Source organism: Caretta caretta, chromosome 12 (genome assembly GCF_965140235.1).
Source record: "Caretta caretta isolate rCarCar2 chromosome 12, rCarCar1.hap1, whole genome shotgun sequence".
Lineage (NCBI taxonomy): Eukaryota > Metazoa > Chordata > Testudines > Cheloniidae > Caretta > Caretta caretta.
Window position 1 is genome coordinate 8,405,916 of NC_134217.1, and position 23,995 is coordinate 8,429,910.

Genomic DNA, 23,995 nt, shown 5'->3' on the forward strand with positions numbered 1-23,995 from the left:
CGGTGCCTATAAACTGATTCTCATCTCGCTTACACTGGCAGACACCCGGTGTGCCTTGTGTTACCAGAATCAGTGTGCCTGATTGGCTCCCATAGGTCTGTCATATGTACTTGTATCAGACAGCGTGGAGAGCACTGAGCCAACAGATCTGGCAGGATCGATTTACCAACATCTCCAGTCCCAGGCAGGAAAGGAGCCTACACCCATTTCCTCTCAGCAGCCAGGATTGTGGTGAAAGAGAAGAACCAAGCAGGTGAAAAACATTATCACGCTGCAATGCAATCTCATCCCCTGCTGCTGCAACATCAGGACATAGCAATAGATATCTTGTGGCTCCATCAGATGGTGAAGTAGCTCTAAGGGACACTCCTATAACAGAATAGAATACAAGATAGCTATTGACTTCTTTAAAAAGGACACATGTATTTTTAAAAACATAACGGAACTGATTATCCAAACTAGGCTTTCTTCCTGCCTGGTGTTCTGCATTCCGGCCAGGCAGCTCACAAAGCAGAAACAGCATCAAAACCCAGATTCAGCAGAGGACATAAGCATGTGCTTAAGTCTCATTGAAATCAATGAACCATCGCGTTTAAATGCTTTGCTGAATTGGAGCCTATATTACTCCACGTAGAGCCTGAACCAGTGGGGAACATATTGACATCAGTGGGCCGTGGACTGGACCTTTGAGAAGTGCTAAGTAGTCCTCAGTATTATTCGAGCACAATATACATGATGGAAAGCACCAGGATCTCAACTGGGAACACTTTTAAACAAATACCCCCTATGAGGTCGACATCTGTATCGTTATTTAAAAAAAAAAAAATCAGATAAAGAAACTGATCTGCAAACCTTTTGGGAGAACGCAGGAAGATGTCCTGGAAATGTGTTTAAACAGACTTTCTCCTCGTTGGCACAAGGCGAAGAGTTCGCACAAAGCAGGGCTGTGCGGTTCAACTCCAGCTCATGCAAAGATTACTACTTACAGCCCAAGGCTAATCTCAGTGCAGTTCCCGGAGAGACATCCGAGAGGCGATGATGGCCGGCAGGTTAGCCACAAACTGCATGCAGCCAGCCGGAGGAATAACTGCAGGCCAGAGATCTTGACAGCCAGAAATAACTCACGGTTTAGCTTAGGGAGCTACAGCAAACGCTCCTTACCCAGTTCAAACAAATGCTTGCGGGGCGGGAATGAAAAAAGGATATTTACTTTAACTGTTCTTTTACTGGGCAAGTAACACATGCTAGAACTACACAGTGATGATTTCTAGCTTTGCTGCGATAAAAAATGTTCCCTCTATGTAAACCCATCAGCCTTCCCCTGCAAAAAATATTGTTTAAAATGTCCTTAAACACACGCCCAACTCAGAGGTAGCAGTCTATTCCACTGTCAATTTGTCAATTAACTAAGTCCACAAAGCTAGAAGACCTGTTAAACTAAAGTCAAGATAGTGACAGATGTTTCACTAAAGAGCTGTTACAACCAGAAATGTGATGTGTAAAATGGCACTTTCCTACTCAATAACGCCGCTCCCTGTTTGTCGACAGTCAGATCTACCTACTTCAATAGCAAGGTGTCCTTTTTTTTTTTAAAGCTGTCACCACTGCATGAGCTGCATGCTATTGAATATTGAGGAGCCCTCCTTGGAGCTGCTAACTTAAGTTCCAACTGGACAATCTTTACGGCTGGGGATGAGGCACGGAACCAGAAAGACCCTCACGGTATGGTCAGACTCCAGCTTTAGTTCGCAGCGTTGACAGTTGAACAAAACCCCAAACCTCATCCTTTCACTTATACCCTGAGAAAATGTTACAGGGGTCCACTGGGGCAAACGCTCTTCTTGGTGACAAATGAGCAGAGCTTCATTGACGCCAATGGCGTTTTGCCAATTTACAGCAGCAGCAAACTTGGCTCATTAATGGAAAAAATGACACCCAAGGTCACTTTCCGGAAAATAACTGTACTTTAGTTCACTCAGAGGATCTGGCAACATCAACAGTTTCAGAGAAATACTTTGGCCAGTGGAAGTTTGTACCCTTTAGATTAAGGCCCTTCATGCAATACGGTTTCCTAGAAAGGTGATTCCACAACCTCCCTCGAAAGCCTATTCCAGTATTCTGATATCCTTATTGTTAGAAAGTTTTTCCTAATATCTAACCTAAATCTCCCTCGCTCCATTTCTCCTATCACTGTCCTCTCTAACAGCCCTTCACATAGTTCAACACTTACCAGGTCCCCCCTTCAGTCTTCGTTTCTCAAGACTAAACATGCCCAGGATTTATTTGTTTTAGATAGTCTCCTTCAGCAATGGAGAGAGCTTGGGCGCCACCCCACCCAGGACACCTGGGTTAGGATGCTGGCTTACAAAGACCATTGAAAAAGATCAGTCTAACTCAGTTGGTCGGACCAGGCCTTTTGTTGGCGTTGCCCCAAACACCATTGGCCTGAAGTTTACCACAATGGTAGTGAACTAGGGCATCATAATGGTATCTTGAACAATGGCTGGTTTACTCTTTAGGGGAGAACTGGTACTGTGCCTTTGAAAGACACCAGTTAGTATCAGAACAGAGATGGAAAAGGGTTATTCGATTCATCCAGACCATCCCTTTGCCAGCACAGGATTGTTCCCTACAGGATACATACAGAATCACAGAACTTAAAAGAGCACCAGGCCCAACATGTGGCTCCGATCCCCATCCTGTGATGAATAATCTCATGTTCCACCAGCTGAGACCAGACCTCACCCAGAGCACTGATGACCATATCTTGGAAAAGGAGAGGACTACATTTGAGAAGATGCTGTGCAGAGTAACTAGACCAGAAGAGTAAAAAACCCCAACCAACCAAACAGCAAACAAACAAAACACATGGGAGGGAAAAGAGCTTCGCCAGGGACAGTATTTCTGGGCAGGTCACGCAAAAAAGCTGTGAAGGGAATTAATATTACGAACAAACAAACTGTGTCTCCTAGCTAAAGTCCCCAAAACAAGAGAGTAAATTAAACACCTTAAGAAACCTGGGAGCAATGGTACAGAAGCAAACACATTTCATGCCAAGGGCAGCTGAACACAGCTGTAACAAACAGAAACCAGGGAAAGGGGCAGAGAGAAATGCAATAAAATGTGTATTTGGAGCTTCTTAAGAAAGGATAAAACTGAAAATAGGCCAGCTGAATCAAGCAGAAAGAAGTTCTTTTCTACATAGCAGAGTCCCAAGGGAGCAGAAATTGAAAGCTTCCCCCTTCTCTAAGAATAAACTTGTAACTATAAGATTTATTTAATCTCAGATGTTTACAGCAGAATAACAGATGGAGAGTCACTAAGGTCCTGATTCAGCAAAGCAGCTAAAGCCCAGCCCTGTGCAGCAAAGCACTTACTTACAGCAGAACAGAGATGGATTTACTAGGCACAGAATACAGCACAGTAGACAAGTCACAGAGTCTGCTGTCCTGGAAACATAAAGGAGACTTATTGTACAGGAATTAGCACCACCTGCACTTGGGCATGGATGGGAGAAGAGACTAGGAGGTGCTTTTCTCTTCCCAGAGAGCTAGCGGGCCCATGAAAAGCAAAGGGAATGGAAAACAAAAGCCCTCTACTTATGTCTATGCAGTCCTCCCATCAACGATATCAATCCCTGACTGGAGGAAGGTGGGATCTGGAAATGAGGGCAAAACCACCCTTGGTCTGGACATCTGTAACTGTCCACTAGCCTCCTGTAAGGGCAGGTTTACAAAAAGAGCAACATGCTCGTGGGGTGAGGCCACCCCACTACACTCGGAGATTTAAGCTGGACTATGGACAAGATCTCCGAGGAAGAAAGACCAAAGCTGAGCTACTTTGAAACCTATAAACCTAGCATGAAACACAACAGTGTTATTTCACTGGTACTTTATTCATCAGGGTATCCCCTCTCTCCTTGCACATCTCACTGCCATTCATCATGCTACACTGAGAAATTGCCTATCCCCTGCAACCTGCTAGGATTCTGCTAGCGTTGAGAGCTACGATGGAGCTTTCCAGGGTTAGCACCATGTTTTCTTAGCCAAGGGTCTTCATCTATGGGATCTATTTCCCTGTCAGTTCCCAAGAGACCGGGCGTGTGGGCTGTTAAAGCACAGCGCAAGTCATCCCTGTTTCAGCCCAGCTTTCGGCTAAAACATATGCTTAAGAAGAGGCCACAGAGGCAGGAGTTACAGCCACTATGACATGGAAGGAGCGGCTTAAAATGAAGTTTGCTTCAATGGGTCTGTTTTTTGGTAATTATTTTGGGTTCAGGCTGTGAGATCATGGCCATGTAGGGCTGGAAGGGAATCTCAAAAAGTCATCAAGTCCAGCCTCCTTCACTGAGGCAAGACCAAGTAAACCTAGACCATCCCTGTTTGTCCAACTTGTTCTTAAGAACTGACAGTGATGGGGATTCCACAACCTCCCTCGGAAGTCTGTCCCAGAGCCTAACCTTATAGTTAGAGAGTTTTTCCCAATACCTAACCTGAGTCCCTCTTGCTGCAGATCAATCCCATTACTGGTCCCACCTTCAGGGGACAAGAACAATTGATCACCATCCTTTTTATAACAGCCCGTAACATATTTGAAAACTATTATCAGGTCCTTACCTCAGTCTTTTCTCAAGACTAAACATACCCAGGGTTTGTTTGTTTTTTTAAAACCTTTTCTCACAGGTCACGTTTTCTAAAGCTTTGATCATTTTTGTTGCTCTCCTCTGGACTCTCTCCAAATTGTCCATATTTTTCCTAAAGTGCGGCACCCAGAATTGAGCACAGTACTGCAGCTGAGGCCTCACCAGTCCCGAGCTGAGTGGGACAATTACATCCCTTGTTAATACACCCCAGAATCATATTAGCTTTTTAGCAACTGCATCACATTGTTGACTCATTTTCAATTTGTGATCCACTATAATCCCCAGATCCTTTTCAGCAGGACTACCATCTAGGCAGTTATTTCCCATTCTGCAGCTGTGCATTTGGTTTTTCCTTCCTAAAAATGCACTTGTCTTTATTGAATTTCAGACCAATTTTCCAATTTGTCACGGTCATATTGAATTATATTCCTGGCCTTTAGAGTGCTTGCAACCCCCTGCAGCTGGTGTCATCTGCAGATTTTCTAAGCATACTCTGCATTCCATTATCCATTAATGAAAATATTGAATAGTGCCAGAACGGATAACTCTGGGACCCCCAGTAGATGCATCCTCCCAGTGTGACAGCAAACCATTGATAACTACTCTTTGACTAAAGTCTTTCAGCCAGTTGTGCACCCACTTTATAGTAGGTTTCAGAGTAACAGCCATGTTAGTCTGTATTCGCAAAAAGAAAAGGAGGACTTGTGGCACGTTAGAGACTAACCAATTTATTTGAGCATAAGCTTTCGTGAGCTACAGCTCACTTCATGGGATGCATACTGTGGAAAATACACAAGATCTTTTTATACACACAAAGCATGAAAAAAGGTAAACACCCATTTTTTCATGCTTTGTGTGTATAAAAAGATCTTCTGTATTTTCCACAGTATGCATCCCATGAAGTGAGCTGTAGCTCACGAAAGCTTATGCTCAAATAAATTGGTTAGTCTCTAACGTGCCACAAGTACTCCTTTTCTTTTTGCACTTTATAGTAATTTCATCTAGACCACATTTCCCTACTTTGCTTAGGAGACTGTCACGTGGCACTATGTCAAAATCCTCACTAAAATCAAAATATATCACATCTACCATTTCCCCCAGATCTGTTGGATGCCTCTGCAACAGCATCCTAATAGACCAGGTTTGAAAAAACAATCATCAGCTGTGCAAAGGACCAAGAGTCCTTCAATCATCCAAATTCAAGAACAAAATTACACCAACAAAATAACATGGCTTAATAGCTAACCAGAGCGGGAACAGGTAACACACAAGCCACCAAGATAAACATGCACTGGAAACTACAGTAATAAAAACAAGCAACGGGAAGTCTTCCATCCCACTGTGAAGATGCACCAATGCAAATAACCAAGGGGATGGAATTATAAACAAGCAGGCCTTTCAGGAAAAAGGCCTGCTCCTCTCAAGGTGATCTCTTCGGAGAGGGAGCAGTTCCAGTGCTGCCTTAGGACAAGGCATGATTCCTCGGGTCCTGTATTACATAGGGTGTTCTAAGGTAATGACTAAGGACGTCCAGTTAGTGCACTTGCTGACGTACAGACAGGTGGAGAATTGGGGAAGGAAAGAGAGGGGACTGGACTTCACCTGAAAAAACACAAGTGAAATAATTTGGTCAATGATTATTAAACAGTTGGCTTTAGAAAAGACGCCCCACTCTCTTGTCTAGTTTACAGCCCTGTGCTCTCTAGCAGATCAGACTAAGTGGTGAAGTGGGTCATATCAGGAAATGCCCAAACATACCAGAGATATTAAAGACAGGAGATTTTCATGTTGAATTAGTGATGATTTTTTTCATTATGAAACCATAATGTAGGCAGTTAGCTGGTATGTAGGATCACTCCAATACATCCTCCAGGCCTCGTCTACACTGTGTGTGAAAGTCGATCTGAACTACGCAATCTGAGTTACGCTAGTAGTGCGAATCAGGCCGACGTAGCTTAGATCTACTTACTGCGGGGTCCACACTGTGCTATGTCGACAGGAGACGCTCTCCTGCTGACTCCCCCTACTCTTCTCGTTCCGGTGGAATACAGGAGTCGACGGGAGAGCGATCTGTGGTTGATTTAGCAGGTCTTCACTAGACCCGTTAAATCTACCACCCATGTATTGATTGCCACGCATCAATCCCTGGTAAGTGTAGACAAGCCCCGAATAATGTTTAGGTATCTCAACATCCCCTTCCTTAACTGTGCTCTCATCTTATGCCTCCTCCTGTCCTTCCTTGCACTTTACGCTCTTCAGGCCAGAGAACGGGTCATATTTTGTAGAGCGCCACATACATTTGTAGCGCTATACAGATGATCAATACCAGTAACAGTCATCTTTCTAACAGGTTAGCGCCACAGTCTAGAACTCCCCAGGACTAAGTCTCCCGCTGCGTGCTGTCTTGTGGTTTCTTGTAAAGCGGAGAAAAGTTGACAAAATTAGGCATAACAAAGGTGTGGTAAAAGGTGGTTAGAAAAATCTGACCCAATAGTTTGCAAGTCACTCAGAACAGCAACTAGCAGTGTGTTTATATATCCCTCTACACATGTTACGAATCCTACTCAGTGATGCAAAATAGGAAACCAGTTCTTCCCATCCTGGGCACCGAGATGGGAAAGCTGGTACTATTCTGTGTATTAATCTCTTGACTGCTGGTTCGTCTCTTTGGAACACACCTGCTGTGCTTCTAACCATGTATGTCCTGACATTTCCATGATCTGAAAAGCTACACAGCAGGTGCTATGGAGGACCAGGAGCAAAAAGGCTAAGAGCTGGTATCTGTCCCATTCCATTTTTAAGATGGATAGGCCGCTATATACAAGTGTATTTTAGACCGTGAGTTTTCATACAATCCAATCCCTGGGCCTTCCTGATGACACACTTCAGTCAACATTTTCAAACTTGGGTGCCTAAGTTTAGTCACCTAAAATCCACACTGCAGCACTGATTTTCAAAGGTGTTAAGCACCCAGAACTCTTAGTGACAACAGTTGGAATTGTGGGTACTTGCTACCACGGGAACTGTACCCTGCGTCAGACACCCACATTTGAACATTTTGGTCTTCCTCTTTCAGATCTCTAGCATTCTAACCTGGGGGTAAATTGTACACTGTGTCATGGCAACCTGAAGTCTTGACTGGCTAAAAAGTGACTGGTATTTAATGAGACTCTTCTGTTCAAATCTTTTTCTGAAATATCATCCTTTTGAATCAGTTACAGTAGTTTCTGTTTTTCTTTGGAAACCTCACCGATTCCTGCAAAGGCGTCAGTGCAGTTAGATTGGATCTCCACCAGCGTTTGTAAGCTCAGAATCTGGCCTCATATTTTAAACCTCCTCTGAAGTGTCAGTTTATGCTACCTATCCTTAGGCTTGGAAGGGTTAGATTTTTATCAGAAAAAAACTCAGTAAACATCCATTTCACCACACACCCTAATCCATGAAAAAAAAATATTTCCATTGATCATCTAAATTTACAAGATAGGCAAAGTAAGGAAAATGCTGCATGAGAACTTATTACAGTTTGATTTAAGGATATTTACTTTGTACATTTTGAAGGGATGTTGACAATTTGTGTTAGAAAGCTTTTGATTTTTTAAAATTGCAGTGTCTAATCGTCATTAAATAATTATTGTCTGACCTCCCTGTAATTTCCTGCAACTGTGAAAAATTTAAAATAGATAGAAATTGAAAAGTGTGCTTAAAACTCAATGTCCTGCAACTGTGAACATTTAAATTGATAAAAATTAAAAATACAAAAAATAAACAGTGATATTATTCATCAAAACTTTAAAAAATAAAAGTCTAATTCTGCGAACTCTACCTATTCTATGTAAAGCTGAACTGCAGCATATAAAGGTATATAGTTATTCACAAGAGAACAATGTATGCTATGTACAGCAGCTCTTATGTAAGACAAAGAACATATACATATTTTCAACTTATAAATTACCTTCATTTTTCAAAGAAGCCCAAAAAGGTGAAGATTTCCAAGCTGTGTGGTTATTAAATGCTCAAATCAGAGAAAAGTGCATTGCCATTAAAAGCTTCCTCTGTCACTTCCTGATTGTACTCTACAGTAGTTTACTGACCTCTCCAAAAATAACAGCTACCCCATCTCTCTCCATATGGCAGCCCATTTACTTAAAGTATGTTTTTCTATAAAGCAATGGTTAAAAAACGAATAAAAAAATACAAATCGGTGAAAATAAAAAGATGTCAAAAACAAATATAAACCAAAGAAATTTATTTTCATTGACAAAAATACAGGATACAAAATGATATTGGGCCCATCTGCTTAAAGAGCTAATGACAGGAAGGGGATGCTACAGTTCTAACTGAAAGCATCTGTGCTAATTCATAAGGACCTCCATCTGCACCAGTCTTGCATTCGTGTCTCCTGACGTTCTGTAGGGGATCATTCCAGCAAACGTTATCAGTGCACGAGCTTGGGATCGGAGTTGCTAAGAAATAAAAAAATTAAGTACTGGTTACTTTAAATTAGGTCCATCGAAATACCATTCGACTCTGAACAGTGGTTCATTTAAAGACTCATTTATTAAACACTCCCAAATCAAACAGGCACAGATAATCTTTCTTTCACACTGTTACTCTTCTGACAATGCTTCTCCACGTTTAGCAAGGAAATCCAATTATTTTCATTTGTGACTGTCAAAAGTATGTTCAGTCACCCATTCATTTAAAAATCCCATTGATGTAAAGTTTCCCCAGAAAAGGCTTTTTCAGCAACAGAGTATTACCCTGCTGCAAGAACAATCTCACTGATTTCCATCACTGTATCAAAATTCTTCTCTATTTTAAAAGAGGACTACGAAATGCAAAAAAAAAAAATCACATCAATGCAATGTGACAATTGACACTTTAAAGCACAAATGAAAGGAAATACAAACTTATTGATCCTGGAAGTCAGCCACACTACACATACATTTAGGTCTTCATTCTCTATTACACTAAGGCCCTTACCCACACTGGCAGAGTGGGTTATACTCCTTGTAAGGTGACTTTGCTCTGCCACAGCAGTGAACGTAACTGAGAATCAGGCCTATAAAGGTATTAAATTAAAGTTAACACCCTCTACTGTAACAGAAAATACGACACGTGCACAAAGGTGGCCAAGCTGCAGCTGCAGCATCCAAAACTATTTTTCTTAAATTTCCTGAATTAAAAAAATTAAATGCGTAAAAACCAACTCCGGGATCTTGAAAATGTTTCAGGTTACATGGTTAGGTTAGCCATAGTCTGTGCATAATAAATCTGAGGCTGAAAACTGAGGCTTTTTGTTAGCCTGCAGTAAGGTTTTCCTCCTAAACATGAAGTATCCTTAAATTGTTATATTGAAAAGTCTGTGTTTAGAGACATAATGAGACTCAAGATCATTCTTCAGTCTGCTGGATGAATTGGGAAGTTGAAGCAACCATGATTGTTGTGGGCATATCAATGGTTAATCAAGGGCAGGATGAATCAGGGTACAGGGATTTACAAACCGCAGAGTTATTGAACCCTATTGTATTATTGGAGTCAGTAACAGCAGCACCCCGGCACCCTGTCTGGGCAAGACCCTCCCTTTTCAGTACAATATTACACCGGTTATTTGGCCAATGGAAACAGAACCTGGCTGGATGTAATTTAATAAGGGCATCCACATTTGGCTAATGCATAAATCCAGTGTCTCAAATGTAAGGAAAATTGGATTAATAATATTATAGGAAAATACTAAACAATTTTCATTTAATACGGAGATCAAACGTCATTTTATTCCACTTGTGATATATAAATAACATGTGTATAAACCCCTGGGAAGGGAGGATCAGAGGGACTTCAGCTCTGTTTTCTAAAGGTATGGCACTACACAAAACCAGACAGCACAGCTACAATACATCAGCACATTTTGATCCGGGGCTGCAATCCTGTTGGTCATCCCTCCCAAGGTAAGCAAGGTTGGGCTGAGTAAGGATTTGGATGAGAGGCCTCCAAGAACACCAACGTGCTGCAAGCGGTGCTGCTGGTGATTCAACAGGGGGCACTCTTCCCGCCGAGTCAGGGTTGAACCACTGCAGCAGCAATTCATTGCTGGAGGTGACCTCTCAAGGGAGATGCAAAGCCAAGGTTCTGACGATCTGCAGTCACTCAGATCCCATTGCAATTTATGAGAGAGTAGGTTATTTAATATATTTCAGAGAGTTTAAGGCCAGAAGGGACCATCAGATCATCTAGCCTGACCTCCTGTATATTAGAGGCAATTAAATTTCACCCAGTTAGTCCTGTGTTGAGCCCAGTAACCTGGGTTTCACTGAGGGTATGTCTACACTGAAACGTAAGCCCGTGCTTGAGCCCAGGCTCAAGCCTAATTCCCCTTGTGTCTACACTGCAATTGTGCCTACCCAGGGCTCGGACCCAGGGTCCAAAGACTCTGCAGGGCTGGAGGGTCCAAGTTCGAGTTAAGCCGGGATCCAGGGTCTGAGCCCTACTGCTTTGCAGCATAGATGCAGCCCCACTTGACTCAGGCACCAGGAGTGAGCCGGAAATATCCCACAATTCCATGGGACAACTTCCTTAGCCCGCTCTGTCCCAACAATCTGCAATCCATTCTGCTGAAAATGGAAGCCATGATAACAGCTCAGGTCAGCGTTAACCCATTCTGTTCTGATCACCGATTTGCAAGCACACTATCAGAGAGCTTCCTGGGTTTGCAATGGGGAAAGAACCCATCAAGCCTTTTGCAAAGTGAGTTGCTTCCTGGTAACGTGCAGGGTGGGCAGTAACTTTTCCCCACAGTGCAGCACGGTCCTAGGGCTAGACCAACGATACTTTGGAGGGCAGGGGGGAGCACTAGAGACTGTGGGACAGAGTTACTTCGACTCAGATTTGTGCACTGCATTGTGGACACCAGAGCCCTAGGTTCGAGCACAAGTTAGAAAATTCGTAACACAGGGTTAAAATACAGTGTAGATGCTCAAGCCCAGGGTTCCCTCACGTGGGTCAGCTGACTTGAGTCCCACTAACCTTGGGTTTACATTGCGGTGTACACATACCCTAAGGCATTTCAGTCCTCAGGCAGAGGACAGAAGAGAGAAAGTTGCTACCAATGCCTGAGGCCTCTGCAATGGCAGGAAAATTATCAAGTGAGATAGGGGATATTAATCTCTGTAACCTAGCCAAATCCCAAATCAGATGAAAACTTTCTGTACACAGACTCTGAATCACCCCTGCATTTTCTCCCACCGTCAACATTTTTCTTTTACGCTCTCCCTAAGCTGTTGGGCACAGTTGCTGGGCAGCCACATTTTGCCCCACATGTGGGCTGCATATTAGCAGTGGGCGAAGTGATCACCGAGTAGAATGGAATCGGTTACGTTGGTAAAAGTGCGGGATGATTCTTTGAGATGAAAGTGCTGTACAGAAAGGCAAGAGATTATTCCTATGCTTAATACTAACGCTGAGGAGCAGGGAATAAATGCTGAGCAAACCTCTTTAAAGTCAGTGCATTTACTGTTCCCCTTATCTTTTCATTGGCGATGATATGGAAGTCAACATATTTTTAAAAAGCCATTCTGAACCCCAGCAGTAACTCATCAGTAAGGGGTGGAGGTTTTCGGAGAAGGTTAAAAGAAGCCGAGAGATGTAGGTGTTCCATTGGTTGTAATTCCTCAAGGAACATTCAGGAAGAAATCAACGAAACAAAACAACGCAACTTTCACTTGTGCCTTGAAAAAAAAACAAAACTGCAAATAAAAAACACACTGTGGCTTTTTCACTTCCTCTGCCAGGAGAATGCCCTTCAGCTGTCCCAAAGAGTTAATAGCAAATCACTGGGTGAGTGTATTACATGGCAGTGACGTGTTAATTAGGGTTTAGCTGCCGCTGCCATTAAAAACATGCTTTCCCAGATCGTAATGTGGCTTGCTGTAATCTGTTTCGGACTGAAACTTGGCAAACAGACCAGGTCTGGCTGGATAGGATTTTGTTTCTTAATCCACAATGCCAATTAATTTCATCATTAAATAAATTCCTAAAAATTGCTCTACTTAAAAACCTGGCTATTTAAAAAATATTTTAAAAGGTAGCTTGGCTTTCAACTGGCATTAGGAAAGCTAGAGATGATGCTTATTATTTTAATGGAAGCAGGAAGATTGAAAAAGCGCACGCGTACATCCCCATTGCTGTGTGCTCTATATGGACCTATACAACTCCCCCTGATTTCACTGGAATATGGCTCAAGATGGTCACCCTAGTGGCCCTATTTGGCAACAGTGGGCACATTTAAGTGGAGATTAAGAGAATTAGGTTCTTCTAACTCAAGGTCCCATTCTCCCCTGAGTAGGAATAACCTAAATGGGGATGGGAAACTGCAAGAAGTGCTATTTGTGACATTTCCTATTAGTTCTCCCGAAGAGAGGAGGGGTCCCCTACCACTGAAGAAGCTAAAGGGCTCCAGGAGGCAGTTGCAGGTCTCTAGAGATCTGATAGAATCATAGAATATAAGGGTTGGAAGGGACCCCAGAAGGTCATCTAGTCCAACCCCCTGCTCAAAGCAGGACCAATTCCCAGTTAAATCATCCCAGCCAGGGCTTTGTCAAGCCTGACCTTAAAAACCTCTAAGGAAGGAGATTCTACCACCTCCCTAGGTAACGCATTCCAGTGTTTCACCACCCTCATAGTGAAAAAGTTTTTCCTAATATCCAATCTAAACCTCCCCCACTGTAACTTGAGACCATTACTCCTCGTTCTGTCATCTGATACCATTGAGAACAGTCTAGAGCCATCCTCTTTGGAACCCCCTTTCAGGTAGTTGAAAACAGCTATCAAATCCCCCCTCATTCTTCTCTTCTGCAGGCTAAACAATCCCAGCTCCCTCAGCCTCTCCTCATAACTCATATGTTCCAGACCCCTAATCATTTTTGTTGCCCTTCGCTGGACTCTCTCCAATTGAATAACCTTTGACTCTACACTGCTGCCCAGCCTCTCCTCATCTTGCCGAGTCCCCTGGACAATGCTGACAAGAGCCAGGCTGCCAGGAGCTTTCCCTAGAATCTCTCCCCGGGAGGGGCGGGTTTGTATTTTCCAAATCTGCAGAGGGGGAAGTGCTCTACAGGAACTTGTGTTGACTTCCCCTGCTGATTTGGGTGGGCGAGATTTTGCTGGAGCAAGTCCCCTTCCTTCTCTCATCCACTCCCCCCACCAAAAAATAAGCACCCCAACAACAGTGAAACTGGAATGCCACAGAGCCATCCCACCCCGGTGGGGTTTCTGCATGGTACGGCGAAAGGGAAGCACGCTAGAGAGCCATTAAATACCTCCCCTTCCATGCCCCAGGGGTCAGATCTGTGGGTCTGAGCTCTTCTTTGCAGAAGGAAGGGGAGGATGGTGGCCACAGTTTTGTGGTTTTTTTACATCCCCCAGCAAATGTAACTAATTCCACAGGAGGGAGATGTCTTCATTCTTGTGGAGCTATGATCAGCACCACTGTCCTCTTCTCCCACAAGTGACTCCACTGAACAGGGCACAGCAGCCATACCGCCCACTGCAACGTCTAACGGTAAGCTCCTGTTGCACAGAAGTGGGATGGTACTGAAACCAAAATCCAGTTGTGCCTCTGATCACCACCAAATAGCTACGATGCCATAACTAGGCTAGAAAGCCAGGTAACAAGCTTTCATGCCTGAAATATAAAAGTTAAAAGGATTTTTAAACAAGGAAAATAATCAGCAGCTGTCCACAACTGCAATAGCATAGGAATGCACAGGCTGCTCACTGAACACCTTCACAGCAAAGAAGCTGACATTATAATGGCTCCGGAAAACATAAGTTTCGTATTATGCAAAGTCCTGCTAGCTAGCAGCTAATCCTGTCAATGATCAGTTTTATAATCCCTGAAGAACCATGCACCTTGCAATGGGACTTGCTGGAGTTATACCTCAGTGGAGATGGCAGAAAACAGAACCTACACAATACGGCACAACACTGTGAAACATGAACAAAACACACTGTAGAAGGAAAGGGCTTAACTTAAAAGCAAGGGACTTTGGAGCTAAGGCTGCCTCTCCTCCACCCTTAGGCCAGTTCTGGGATAATATTACAGGTATTATCTTGCATTATTCTGAGATTGCTTCTCATAAGAGTAAGTTCAAAGTGACGTGACAGCCCAACTGCTAAAAGTCCTTCTTTGCTTCTGCCACTCTAGGCTACAATTGTTATTGCAAGATTGGGTTTTGTGGTTAAAATAACCTATACAAGTATAGACTGTACATCAAAGCAAAAAGGTACTTTATCACCTTGATTTTTAAAAAATGTAAACTTTACTCTCTTTTAAATGTATCTATTGTGGAAAAGGTTCTCTCTAACACTGAAATGTGCAAGTCAAGCTATAGTATTTGCCTCGTATGTGATAAACACAGGAAATAAAGCTGACTACAACCTGAGTTGTTATTAACTCTAAAGGGGGAATTGATTTTTTTCCCCCTAACCAGTTAAATTAAAGGCCAAGTTCCTGTACTCCTTACTCAGGCCTATCCATGGGAGGTTTACCTGCGTAAAGACTTGAGGTTTGGTCCCAGTCGTAACCAGTAATACTGAAAACTCTCTAGTTCAGTTTAAAATCTGTCCCTGCAGTGACACATACTGGAGGTTTATTTCGCTGCCCTTGAGGAATTCCTACATGTTCCTAATGTCCTTCCATGTTTCCTTGGTGTGGAAGTTTTGGGATCGTGGGGTCCCTTAAATCCCTCCCCCTCACCCCACCCCACTCAGGTTAAAATGGAAACAAGATCTAGAAATCTGTTTTGCAACATCAGGGACAAAGCACTAACCTAAATGACAGGAGGAGAGAGAGTCAGGTTCTTAATAGTGAACGGTGTAACAGTCAAATCCACTGCATCAATCATTGGATTCAGTGCATTAGTTATGGGGCAATAGCTAATAAAGATCCCATCAATGGACAAATTTATCACACTTTTCTTGATAAGAGAGGGTACAGGATGTAACTACATTTTAAAAATTAGGGTAGTACGATTTACAATGACATTCTTTCCCAACATTAAAGGGTTGAGCCCCCATAAATCTTTGTCTTTACCCTTTTTTTAAGCCTGCATCCTCACTACAAAGTGGGCAGGCTCAAGCCTCAGTCAATGCAGTGCTTGGGTTCTAACCCACGTCCCTAGCCAGGTCAGGTAGCCGAGGCTTAAAGTGCCTCCAAACCCGGTCAGAGATTTGTGTGTGTGGATCACAGGCTAAAGCCCAGCTAAGAGCCTGGGTTAACTGGAATGTAGACATACCCTAAGCAAGCTGTCTTGTAAGTGAAGAACAAGTCAGTCTAAGATAGTGACCACCTGAGGTTCATTGTTACATACATTTGAGACCCAAAATCTTGAAACAAAAGAAGAAAGCATTCAGAAAACATCACTGACCGACGATAAGGACTATAACCTTACCGAATCTCTATCCTCCATTACACGCTGGGGTCTTGCAGGAGTGGCAGGGCTTGTGCCTTTCATCCTCTTGTATTGCGTGAACAAAATATTCATGGTTGCAAGAAGGACCTCAGATAAATTGTGTCTGATCTATGCAAAGAAAAAAAGAACACAAGGGAAAGAAGAGCAGGTCAATATGGAGTCATTGCTGTTAGTACAAGAGGTCAGAAAGCCGAGCACTATCTGTTGTTTATACAGAAGGATGTGTTGAGAAATGCCACCTCATAATTAACTTGATTTGAAGATGACTGGGTCATAACGAATAGAGGATTGTGACTTCAGGTGGGGAATGAGCAGCAGGAGAATATGAACTCTGAAGAAACAAAATACGCTGATTTATGGCAAATATCCAAAGAAATAAAACCGGAGGGAAGAAAAAAGTTGATGACATCAGCTGAACTGCTGCTAAACAGGACAGGTTTCCATGAAGACACTACAGACTTGATCTACCGATCTAGGACATGAAGAGTGAAACTGAAAAGAGTACCTTTTCCATTCTTAGTACTGTATGATTCATTGATCCAAACAGAGTCAAGAGATGACAGCAATGCTGTCCCATCAGCATGGGCACAGTCCCTGAGCATTAGGCTGTCACTCCTTCGGTCAGTTTCCTACTCCTGTGTTCATTTCCAAGCTGACAATACCAAGCAAGACATTTTCTTAAAAATGTTGTTATGAGATCAACTGAACTGGGGGACTTGAAAGGCCAACAAAGACAACCACTATTCAGTATTCGAAACCGGGTATTACACTGAAGAGATTGCTTTCAAATGGCTCCAGACACTCTTCTCTTTTAAATTCTGATCTAACCCTTATGTCAAAAGGCTGTGGTTCTTCGTTAGAAACTGGTAGGCAGAGAGGATGCTTTACAGATGGGCCATGCTATGGAATGTTAGAAAATTCCCCCTACTGCTACCATCACTTATGCTGCAACAGTGAGGGGTTTTTTTTCCCTAAAATTCTGTGGCATTAGCTATGGGCATGGTGGTCATTTGGATACTAGTTTTTGTGCTAAGATGATAGAAAGCACAGTAAAGGCTGCTCAGGATGCTTCATCCTACCACTAACCATCATGATAGAATAAATGGTAGGAAAATCCTTCTTTTACCACCTCAGCTAGTACTTTGAAGACGGGTGAATTTACAAGCAAAAAGAGTCAAGACCCACAATATTAAACTCTTCAGCTGGATTTGCACCTGTTAGAATCTAAAGCAGTTTGATTACAGGGAAGTGACTTTAGGGCAACAGTCTACCACATGTATGAGTCAGGAAGGAATCAATAAATTCTAAGGCTTGACGGGAAATGTCATTCATTCATTCACAAGCCTTTCATCTACAAATTCACGTAGCAGCCAAAAACGATTATGCTATTAAAAATTCTCTTTAATATATTTTAAGATTACATCTAACATTTGATAGAATGTTCAAAAGTAAGTGCTAGGGAGGCTTTGCCCCAGCATGTCAATTTCAATGGACAATCTCCCAGGGTAATTGCTGCAGCCTGCAAACCAGTAATAATTTCCTTTAGTTTGGAAGGAAAGAAACCCACATTCCCTCACACGCTGAGTGGCTGTTGAAAGCATCGAGGGCCCAATTCAATACAAACGTTGAAACTTTTCAAATAAATTTTCTAGAACTCATAAAACACGGTGTGGAAGATTCCAAACAGATCCTGTTCCACAAAATGGATACGAAGTTCTGAGATTTCTAGTGCCTGATCTTAATGCTGCACAAAGGAGCCCAAGTGGTGTAATGGAAAACTTTGCGATCAAATACTAGAATATGGAATTAATCTGGGCCTGATCAATAATATTTCCAGTTACAAACTATAAAACGGCAAAACTAAAGGGCTCTTCCACATAAATAGCATAAGTAGCAAAAGGTTGAGGGCACAAGGTGTTGCTTACTTCATCGCTGAAATTTCTGAAGGCAGCCACCCTCTCTTCCACACAGTCTTGGCTCAGGGGCACGAGCTTTAGATGTTCAATAATCTGCAAAAAGGAGAGCAGGAATAAGAGTAGATTTTAAACGTAATTTCTCTCTACCATATGCTAAGTAACATTCAAAATTACAAACCTGTTTGCAAAGAACCCCATTACGTAACTGAATTGTACCCGATAATGCTATTTGACAGCATTTTACCACTTACCCATTCATTGATGTAGCATGAACATTTTGGTCGGGGGCTACAAACTGTCTCAAGAAAAAAATCTTCCTGATCAGATTACAGGAAAGAAATACACTTTTTAAACTCCTGTATCATCACTGCACCTTTTAACTCATTCAGTGTAAGATCCCATGACACCTTTTTATTGTTTTAAGTCGTGTTACATGAAATGCTTTGAGTTTGCAAGGGCATCGGTAAGTCTTGTACTTCAAATGGAACTTACATCAAAGGCCCTGTCAAGGTGGCCGGCATGATATTCATCAAAAAATGTGATCAAGTCTAACAGAAGGTAGAATGTGGAGTCAATGGATTTCTTTGTACTTATCCCTTGAGCTTTATATCTGAAAGAAAAAAAAAGTGTTTATAATTTTACTGTGCAAAACAGCATCCACTTATAGACAGGAGTCCCTAACTTGCAATTCCTTGGAAGTTCAGGCGTGAAGCAAAAAGACAGAGGCATCTAACAACAAAAAGGCAGCTTTCATTTCTCTTAACCGTAACAGAGTTTCTGGCGGCTTTCTCTTTGGCTCACTTTAATTATTCCTCCCACTCTTAATTCTTACTCACAAATAAAATGTTTATTTACATTTACATTGCTAATGTTTCCATATGCAAGTGACAACTGGCTACGGAAACTGGAATCCTATTTATCTGATGGGCAGGTGTTGTCTAAGCATCTCTAAAATACTGCTTATACAGCATAGTTACCTGTGAAACTTGCTGCCTTGGGATATTCAGGCAAATACCTTAGTAGGACTTAAAAAAGGGTTAGACACTTAGGAATATTATTTCTAGCTATACTACTTAGAACAGAAATACAAAAGCTACCAATCCTCATTCTTTATAGTCTGAACAGATTGCCAACAGGGTCTGGCTCTCTTCCCCACTCCAGTAGTACAGTGCAGTTGGTCAAGTGCATTATACAGACTTTTAACCATCTGTCCTCTGATGCATCTTGTATTAGCCACTGCTGGGGACAGAATACCAAACTAGATGGACATTTGGTCTACTGTGTAGATGGCATGTCCTCTGTTTCTGCGAAATGGTGCAAGAAGGTGATCACTGGCTCAAGTGCTGCTTGTGTCACTAAAACATTGTCCACAATACATAAGCTGAAGAAAAGCCCTATACAATAATTAAATGGGAAAAAGAAACCCATGGCCTAGTCAAGTGTCCTGAACATTAGGAAGCACAAGGTGGAGAGAAAAAGCAGAAGTGGCTGACCTAGCCATTGATGGTGTGGCTGTAAAGCAGTACTATAGAACAGTCATGTTTAGAAGTCCCCCTCATGGAGACTGAAACAAGCTATTAAAGTGCTATTGTAGATTCTGTTATATCATAAATTCTAACCATCGGCTTCATTCTTCTTGATGGCTGCTGAATATCATATTAAGTCAATATAGTACTAATTTTCACTCTTGTTTTAACCCTCACTATCAGGAGATAGGATAGATTGAAACAGTGACCTGAAAATATCACTTTTCAGTAAAGAAAGTCAAAGATAGGCTAAAACTCAACACACCATTTTAAAAGACAGAAATACCTGGAGATTTGCTTAGTTTATTTTATTTATTTTTTGCACAGCAGAAGGTACTATGGTAAGAATTAAGAAGTTTTCTAAAAGCACCGGGATTTTCCTTTATTGAAACTCAGGAATTCCCATACTTCATCAGAAGCATGATGTATAGTATCCTGTCTCTGACAACAGCCCCATCAGATGTTTCAAAGGAAGATGTAAAAATGGGACTATTTGCAACAACATGCCAATGAGAGCAGTTTACTCCTAACTCCAGAAAGTTGGTGGCGCAGGAAGGCTGAAGACCCTTATAAAAGTTTATCCCAGTTAGTGTACTGTAACCGCAAATGACAATCTTACTGTTCATATAAACATCTTCCTTTTTGGATTCCTATAATGCGCTTTATCTCAATAACATTTTGTGGCAGGACTGGTTCACTTCATCTTCTGTAAAACAGCCTTATCCATTTTGAGTTTAAATCTGTTGCCTTTTTAATTCAATGCTATCTTCTTAAAACAGCAATGAAACAAACCTGGTTCTTGGAAAACCAAGTTTTCAGGATGCTAACCTCCAACACTTCCATCCGGTCTCCAATTCTCTCAAAACAGCCCCAGTTATTAAAGCTTATTCTTAATTCAAACTTTAAGTTAGTGGGTTGCACTACTACTAACTAACAATCATTACTCACTAATTTGCCTAGGGAAATTTCATTAAAAATTCTCTTTCTAAAATGTACAACTAATTATACTTATTGCTGTCTAGATTCTCTCTCTCTCCCCACCACCCTCCTTCTTTCCAGTGATATTGCAAGTCTCCTTTTCTAATTTGACCAAGGAGAATGTATCTTGCTTCTGTCACATTCATCTGACCAGGAACACGAGATTACATTTTCTATTTGTGTAATATACAGTAATTAAAAGCAGGGCAGGGCAAGTTCTGCCCCTTCTCCATTGAAATCATCAATAAGGATACTGCTCAAGCCAGCATGAGCAAGGTTAAGAAAATCCCCAGTGTATTGACTGTCAGAGGTGTAGAAACCTGAACTGGAATGGTCAGGTACACTCTAGTCACTTTGCAGTCTTAGACATTCAACTCCCAGTCTTACCTCGCTGCAATGGAATGTGCCATATTCTTCAGCCTCTCTTTGTTAGACTGGGGAGTGCTGATCTGTGGAACCACAGGACTGAGTAATTTATTAATCAGTTCTAATACCTTATCTGGATTCTGTTAAATAAAAAGACGTGAAAGAAAAAGCAATGTTACAGAACCTGGCTCTCGCACCTTGTGAAGAAAATGTAAAAAGTCCTGATTCTGTGGGTGCTGAGTGTCTCCCCACTGAGAGCAGAGATTGGGCACTCCATTATTACCGGTTAGATAGCCATCTGTTATACCAGAAAATTAGAAAAGCCCGTGGCATTCCATTCCCTATTAAACAGCTGGCCACCGCACCATTCTCTTTGACTTCAGATAGATTTCAACAGCAAAGTAAGTGTACCTACTGCAATAAAGGCCCTATTGTTTTAGCCTTGTTTCCAAATGCTATTTCAATTAAATATGAAGAACACACACTGGGTAAATTGCTTTGCTGGCTAGAACAATCTTGCTCATGGAAACAATTATTCGAAAAGTGGATTGTACATTGATCAGGAACCTAGACTGCTTAAGGACCATATAGCTAAATCCCAGTATGGGTTGGATGCTAAGATCCAAGTCCTCTTTGCTTTACTTTCGAGTCACCTCAGTAAAGCCAATGGAAGAGCTATAGAATGAGATGAGCAAGATTTGGGCTTAATATTGTCAAGACAGTTCACGTTCTGAGATTAAAATAACCTTCAAATCAATGTTGATGTGTTTTAAAATAAGATGAAATAGGTAGATATGGATGGCAGCTATGAGAACACATTTACCTTTGCAAGGTCGTAAAGTTTTGCAGCTTCTTCAAATAATCCTTTATTTTCTGCCGCTGAAGCAACTTTGTTAATAATAGGTTTTGTGTCACTAGTAAACTTGTCTATCACTCCTGGCTGATGAGACAAGACAAAAGGGGAGGAAGAGGGGGAAAAAGCATTTGAAATCAGACAGACAGTTTTTAAATTCCTGGAATATTCTGTCAAGGCAATGAATAGTATACATGTCAGATTGTGGTCAGAATGGACTGTACATTTCTATAACAACAAATAAGAAGGCCACATTAAAAATAGAAAGAGCTCTTGTAAGAGAAGAGTTCTCCAACTGGGGAGTGAGCACTGAGATATCAGCTGTTTCTAATTTATTCAAAATGACCCACATAATAGGTCAAATTCTAAATTATTTTAATTTGCTGAAGACATCACCAGGGAGAACAGTGAAACACAAAAGACTTGGGCATATAACACTTCAGAGGCTTCGGAAAGGTTGTATATATGGTTTGACAGGTTGCAAAAATGTTACGCTGACAAACGAAAGGCAAGAGTTATTAGCACAAAGAAAAAGTACAAAATAAAAGGGAGAGAAAAAAAATGTCCAGAGGTTTCTGAGAAGGACATAGGAGAAGTATAAAAATGGGATCACATAAATTCCTGGAAAGATTCACTACTTTAAAAATGGTTCTGAATTCTGGTCTCACCGTCTTCATAAACAAACAAACAAACAAACAGTTACATTTGAAAGGAATCAAGTAAAAGCAAGAAAACAGGAATAATCATTAAAGATAACCTGAAACCTCTCTCTCTAAATATACCACACACAGAAATATAAAAAGGAAAAACACAGGGAAAGATCATAGAATCATAGAATATCAGGGTTGGAAGGGACCCCAGAAGGTCATCTAGTCCAACCCCCTGCTCAAAGCAGGACCAATTCCCAGTTAAATCATCCCAGCCAGGGCTTTGTCAAGCCTGACCTTAAAAACCTCTAAGGAAGGAGATTCTACCACCTCCCTAGGTAACGCATTCCAGTGTTTCACCACCCTCTTAGTGAAAAAGTTTTTCCTAATATCCAATCTAAACCTCCCCCACTGCAACTTGAGACCATTACTCCTCGTTCTGTCATCTGCTACCATTGAGAACAGTCTAGAGCCATCCTCTTTGGAACCCCCTTTCAGGTAGTTGAAAGCAGCTATCAAAACCATTGCATAAAAGAAAATAGGGCAACCTAAGAAAATAAAAGATCATTGCATAAAAGAAAATAGGGCAACCTATGCTTGATGCTTTTAGCCTAAAAAGGGATAAAAGCCGACAGGGGAGAAATGTCCAAAGAAAAATTCTGTCAGAAATCAAAAGTACTTTTTGACACTTGTAAGTATAAAACATCAGGCAAGATTATTGAGATCTGAACATGTTAGGGAATTAGGTTTATGCTCCAAACTAAGGAGCACAAAGAAAAATGGGGCTTCATTGAACAGAAACTTTTTATTCATTTTCCAGAACTGTATACAGTTTAAAAAACGAAGCTCAAGTTTTCTCCTACCCTAGGTGTGTGCACACATTTTAGTTGTTTGGGGGTTTTTTGTTTTTTGCAGCAGCAGCAAGATTCATCACTCAGTTAAGACGACTGATTCTTTGATCAGATATTCATCTTCATTTGTATGGAGAGACAGGATCACTTACTTGTGCTATGCCTTTGGTATGTTAGCCCTCATTTCTTTAATCATAAGGATTTGTAAGGGGATGCAACACATTTCTCCTTTAAAGCGAATGAGTATATATATATTCCACATTAACAACAGAAGAAAAAAATTTTTCACAGGCTATTTATGGGTTCAGCTACTGGTTTATTATAGAAGCCTTCTTTAACCCAAAACCTAAATCCAACGCCAAAATCTTGGCTGTTGATTACAGAACAGATGAAATCCTGGCCTCACTGAAGTCAGTTGAGAATTTTGCCACCGAATTCAATAGAGCCAGGATTTCACACTATGCCTTTTGTCTCTTTAGATATATACTTTAATTATATCCTCTTTTCATTCTAGACCCCTTGTAATTTGCCTTCCTCCTTGCCAACCATCACCCCTTCACAATTACGCAGCTCACAATGACTTTGTGCTTGCAGCAATAGTCTGCATGTAACCATGGTATTACCTTAGCTGTGAAAAAATGCAGAAAAGCCAGAAATTGACTCGAGAATAACTGGAAAATCATCTTGTGTGCATGCACACACATCCATCCACGCCCAGAGAATGAGATACATATCATATCATATATAG

At 41.6% G+C, this 23,995-nt stretch overlaps 1 protein-coding gene across 4 annotated transcripts in view; it reads right to left on the reverse strand.

Annotated features, from left to right (window-relative positions):
* Positions 1–8,873: 8,873 nt before the first annotated feature.
* The window catches only part of NUP93 (nucleoporin 93), a 126,295-nt gene continuing 111,173 nt past the window's right edge, over positions 8,874–23,995 (reverse strand). For all 4 annotated transcript variants that reach the window (XM_048816334.2, XM_048816333.2, XM_048816335.2 and 1 more), the window contains 6 exons: positions 21,720–21,836; positions 20,918–21,036; positions 18,519–18,636; positions 18,036–18,119; positions 16,090–16,218; positions 8,874–9,105 (listed from right to left, as the gene is read on the reverse strand). In XM_048816334.2, coding sequence (XP_048672291.1) covers positions 8,995–9,105; positions 16,090–16,218; positions 18,036–18,119; positions 18,519–18,636; positions 20,918–21,036; positions 21,720–21,836 — 678 coding nt within the window. In that variant the 3' untranslated portion in view covers positions 8,874–8,994. The remainder of the gene's footprint in view (positions 9,106–16,089; positions 16,219–18,035; positions 18,120–18,518; positions 18,637–20,917; positions 21,037–21,719; positions 21,837–23,995) is intronic.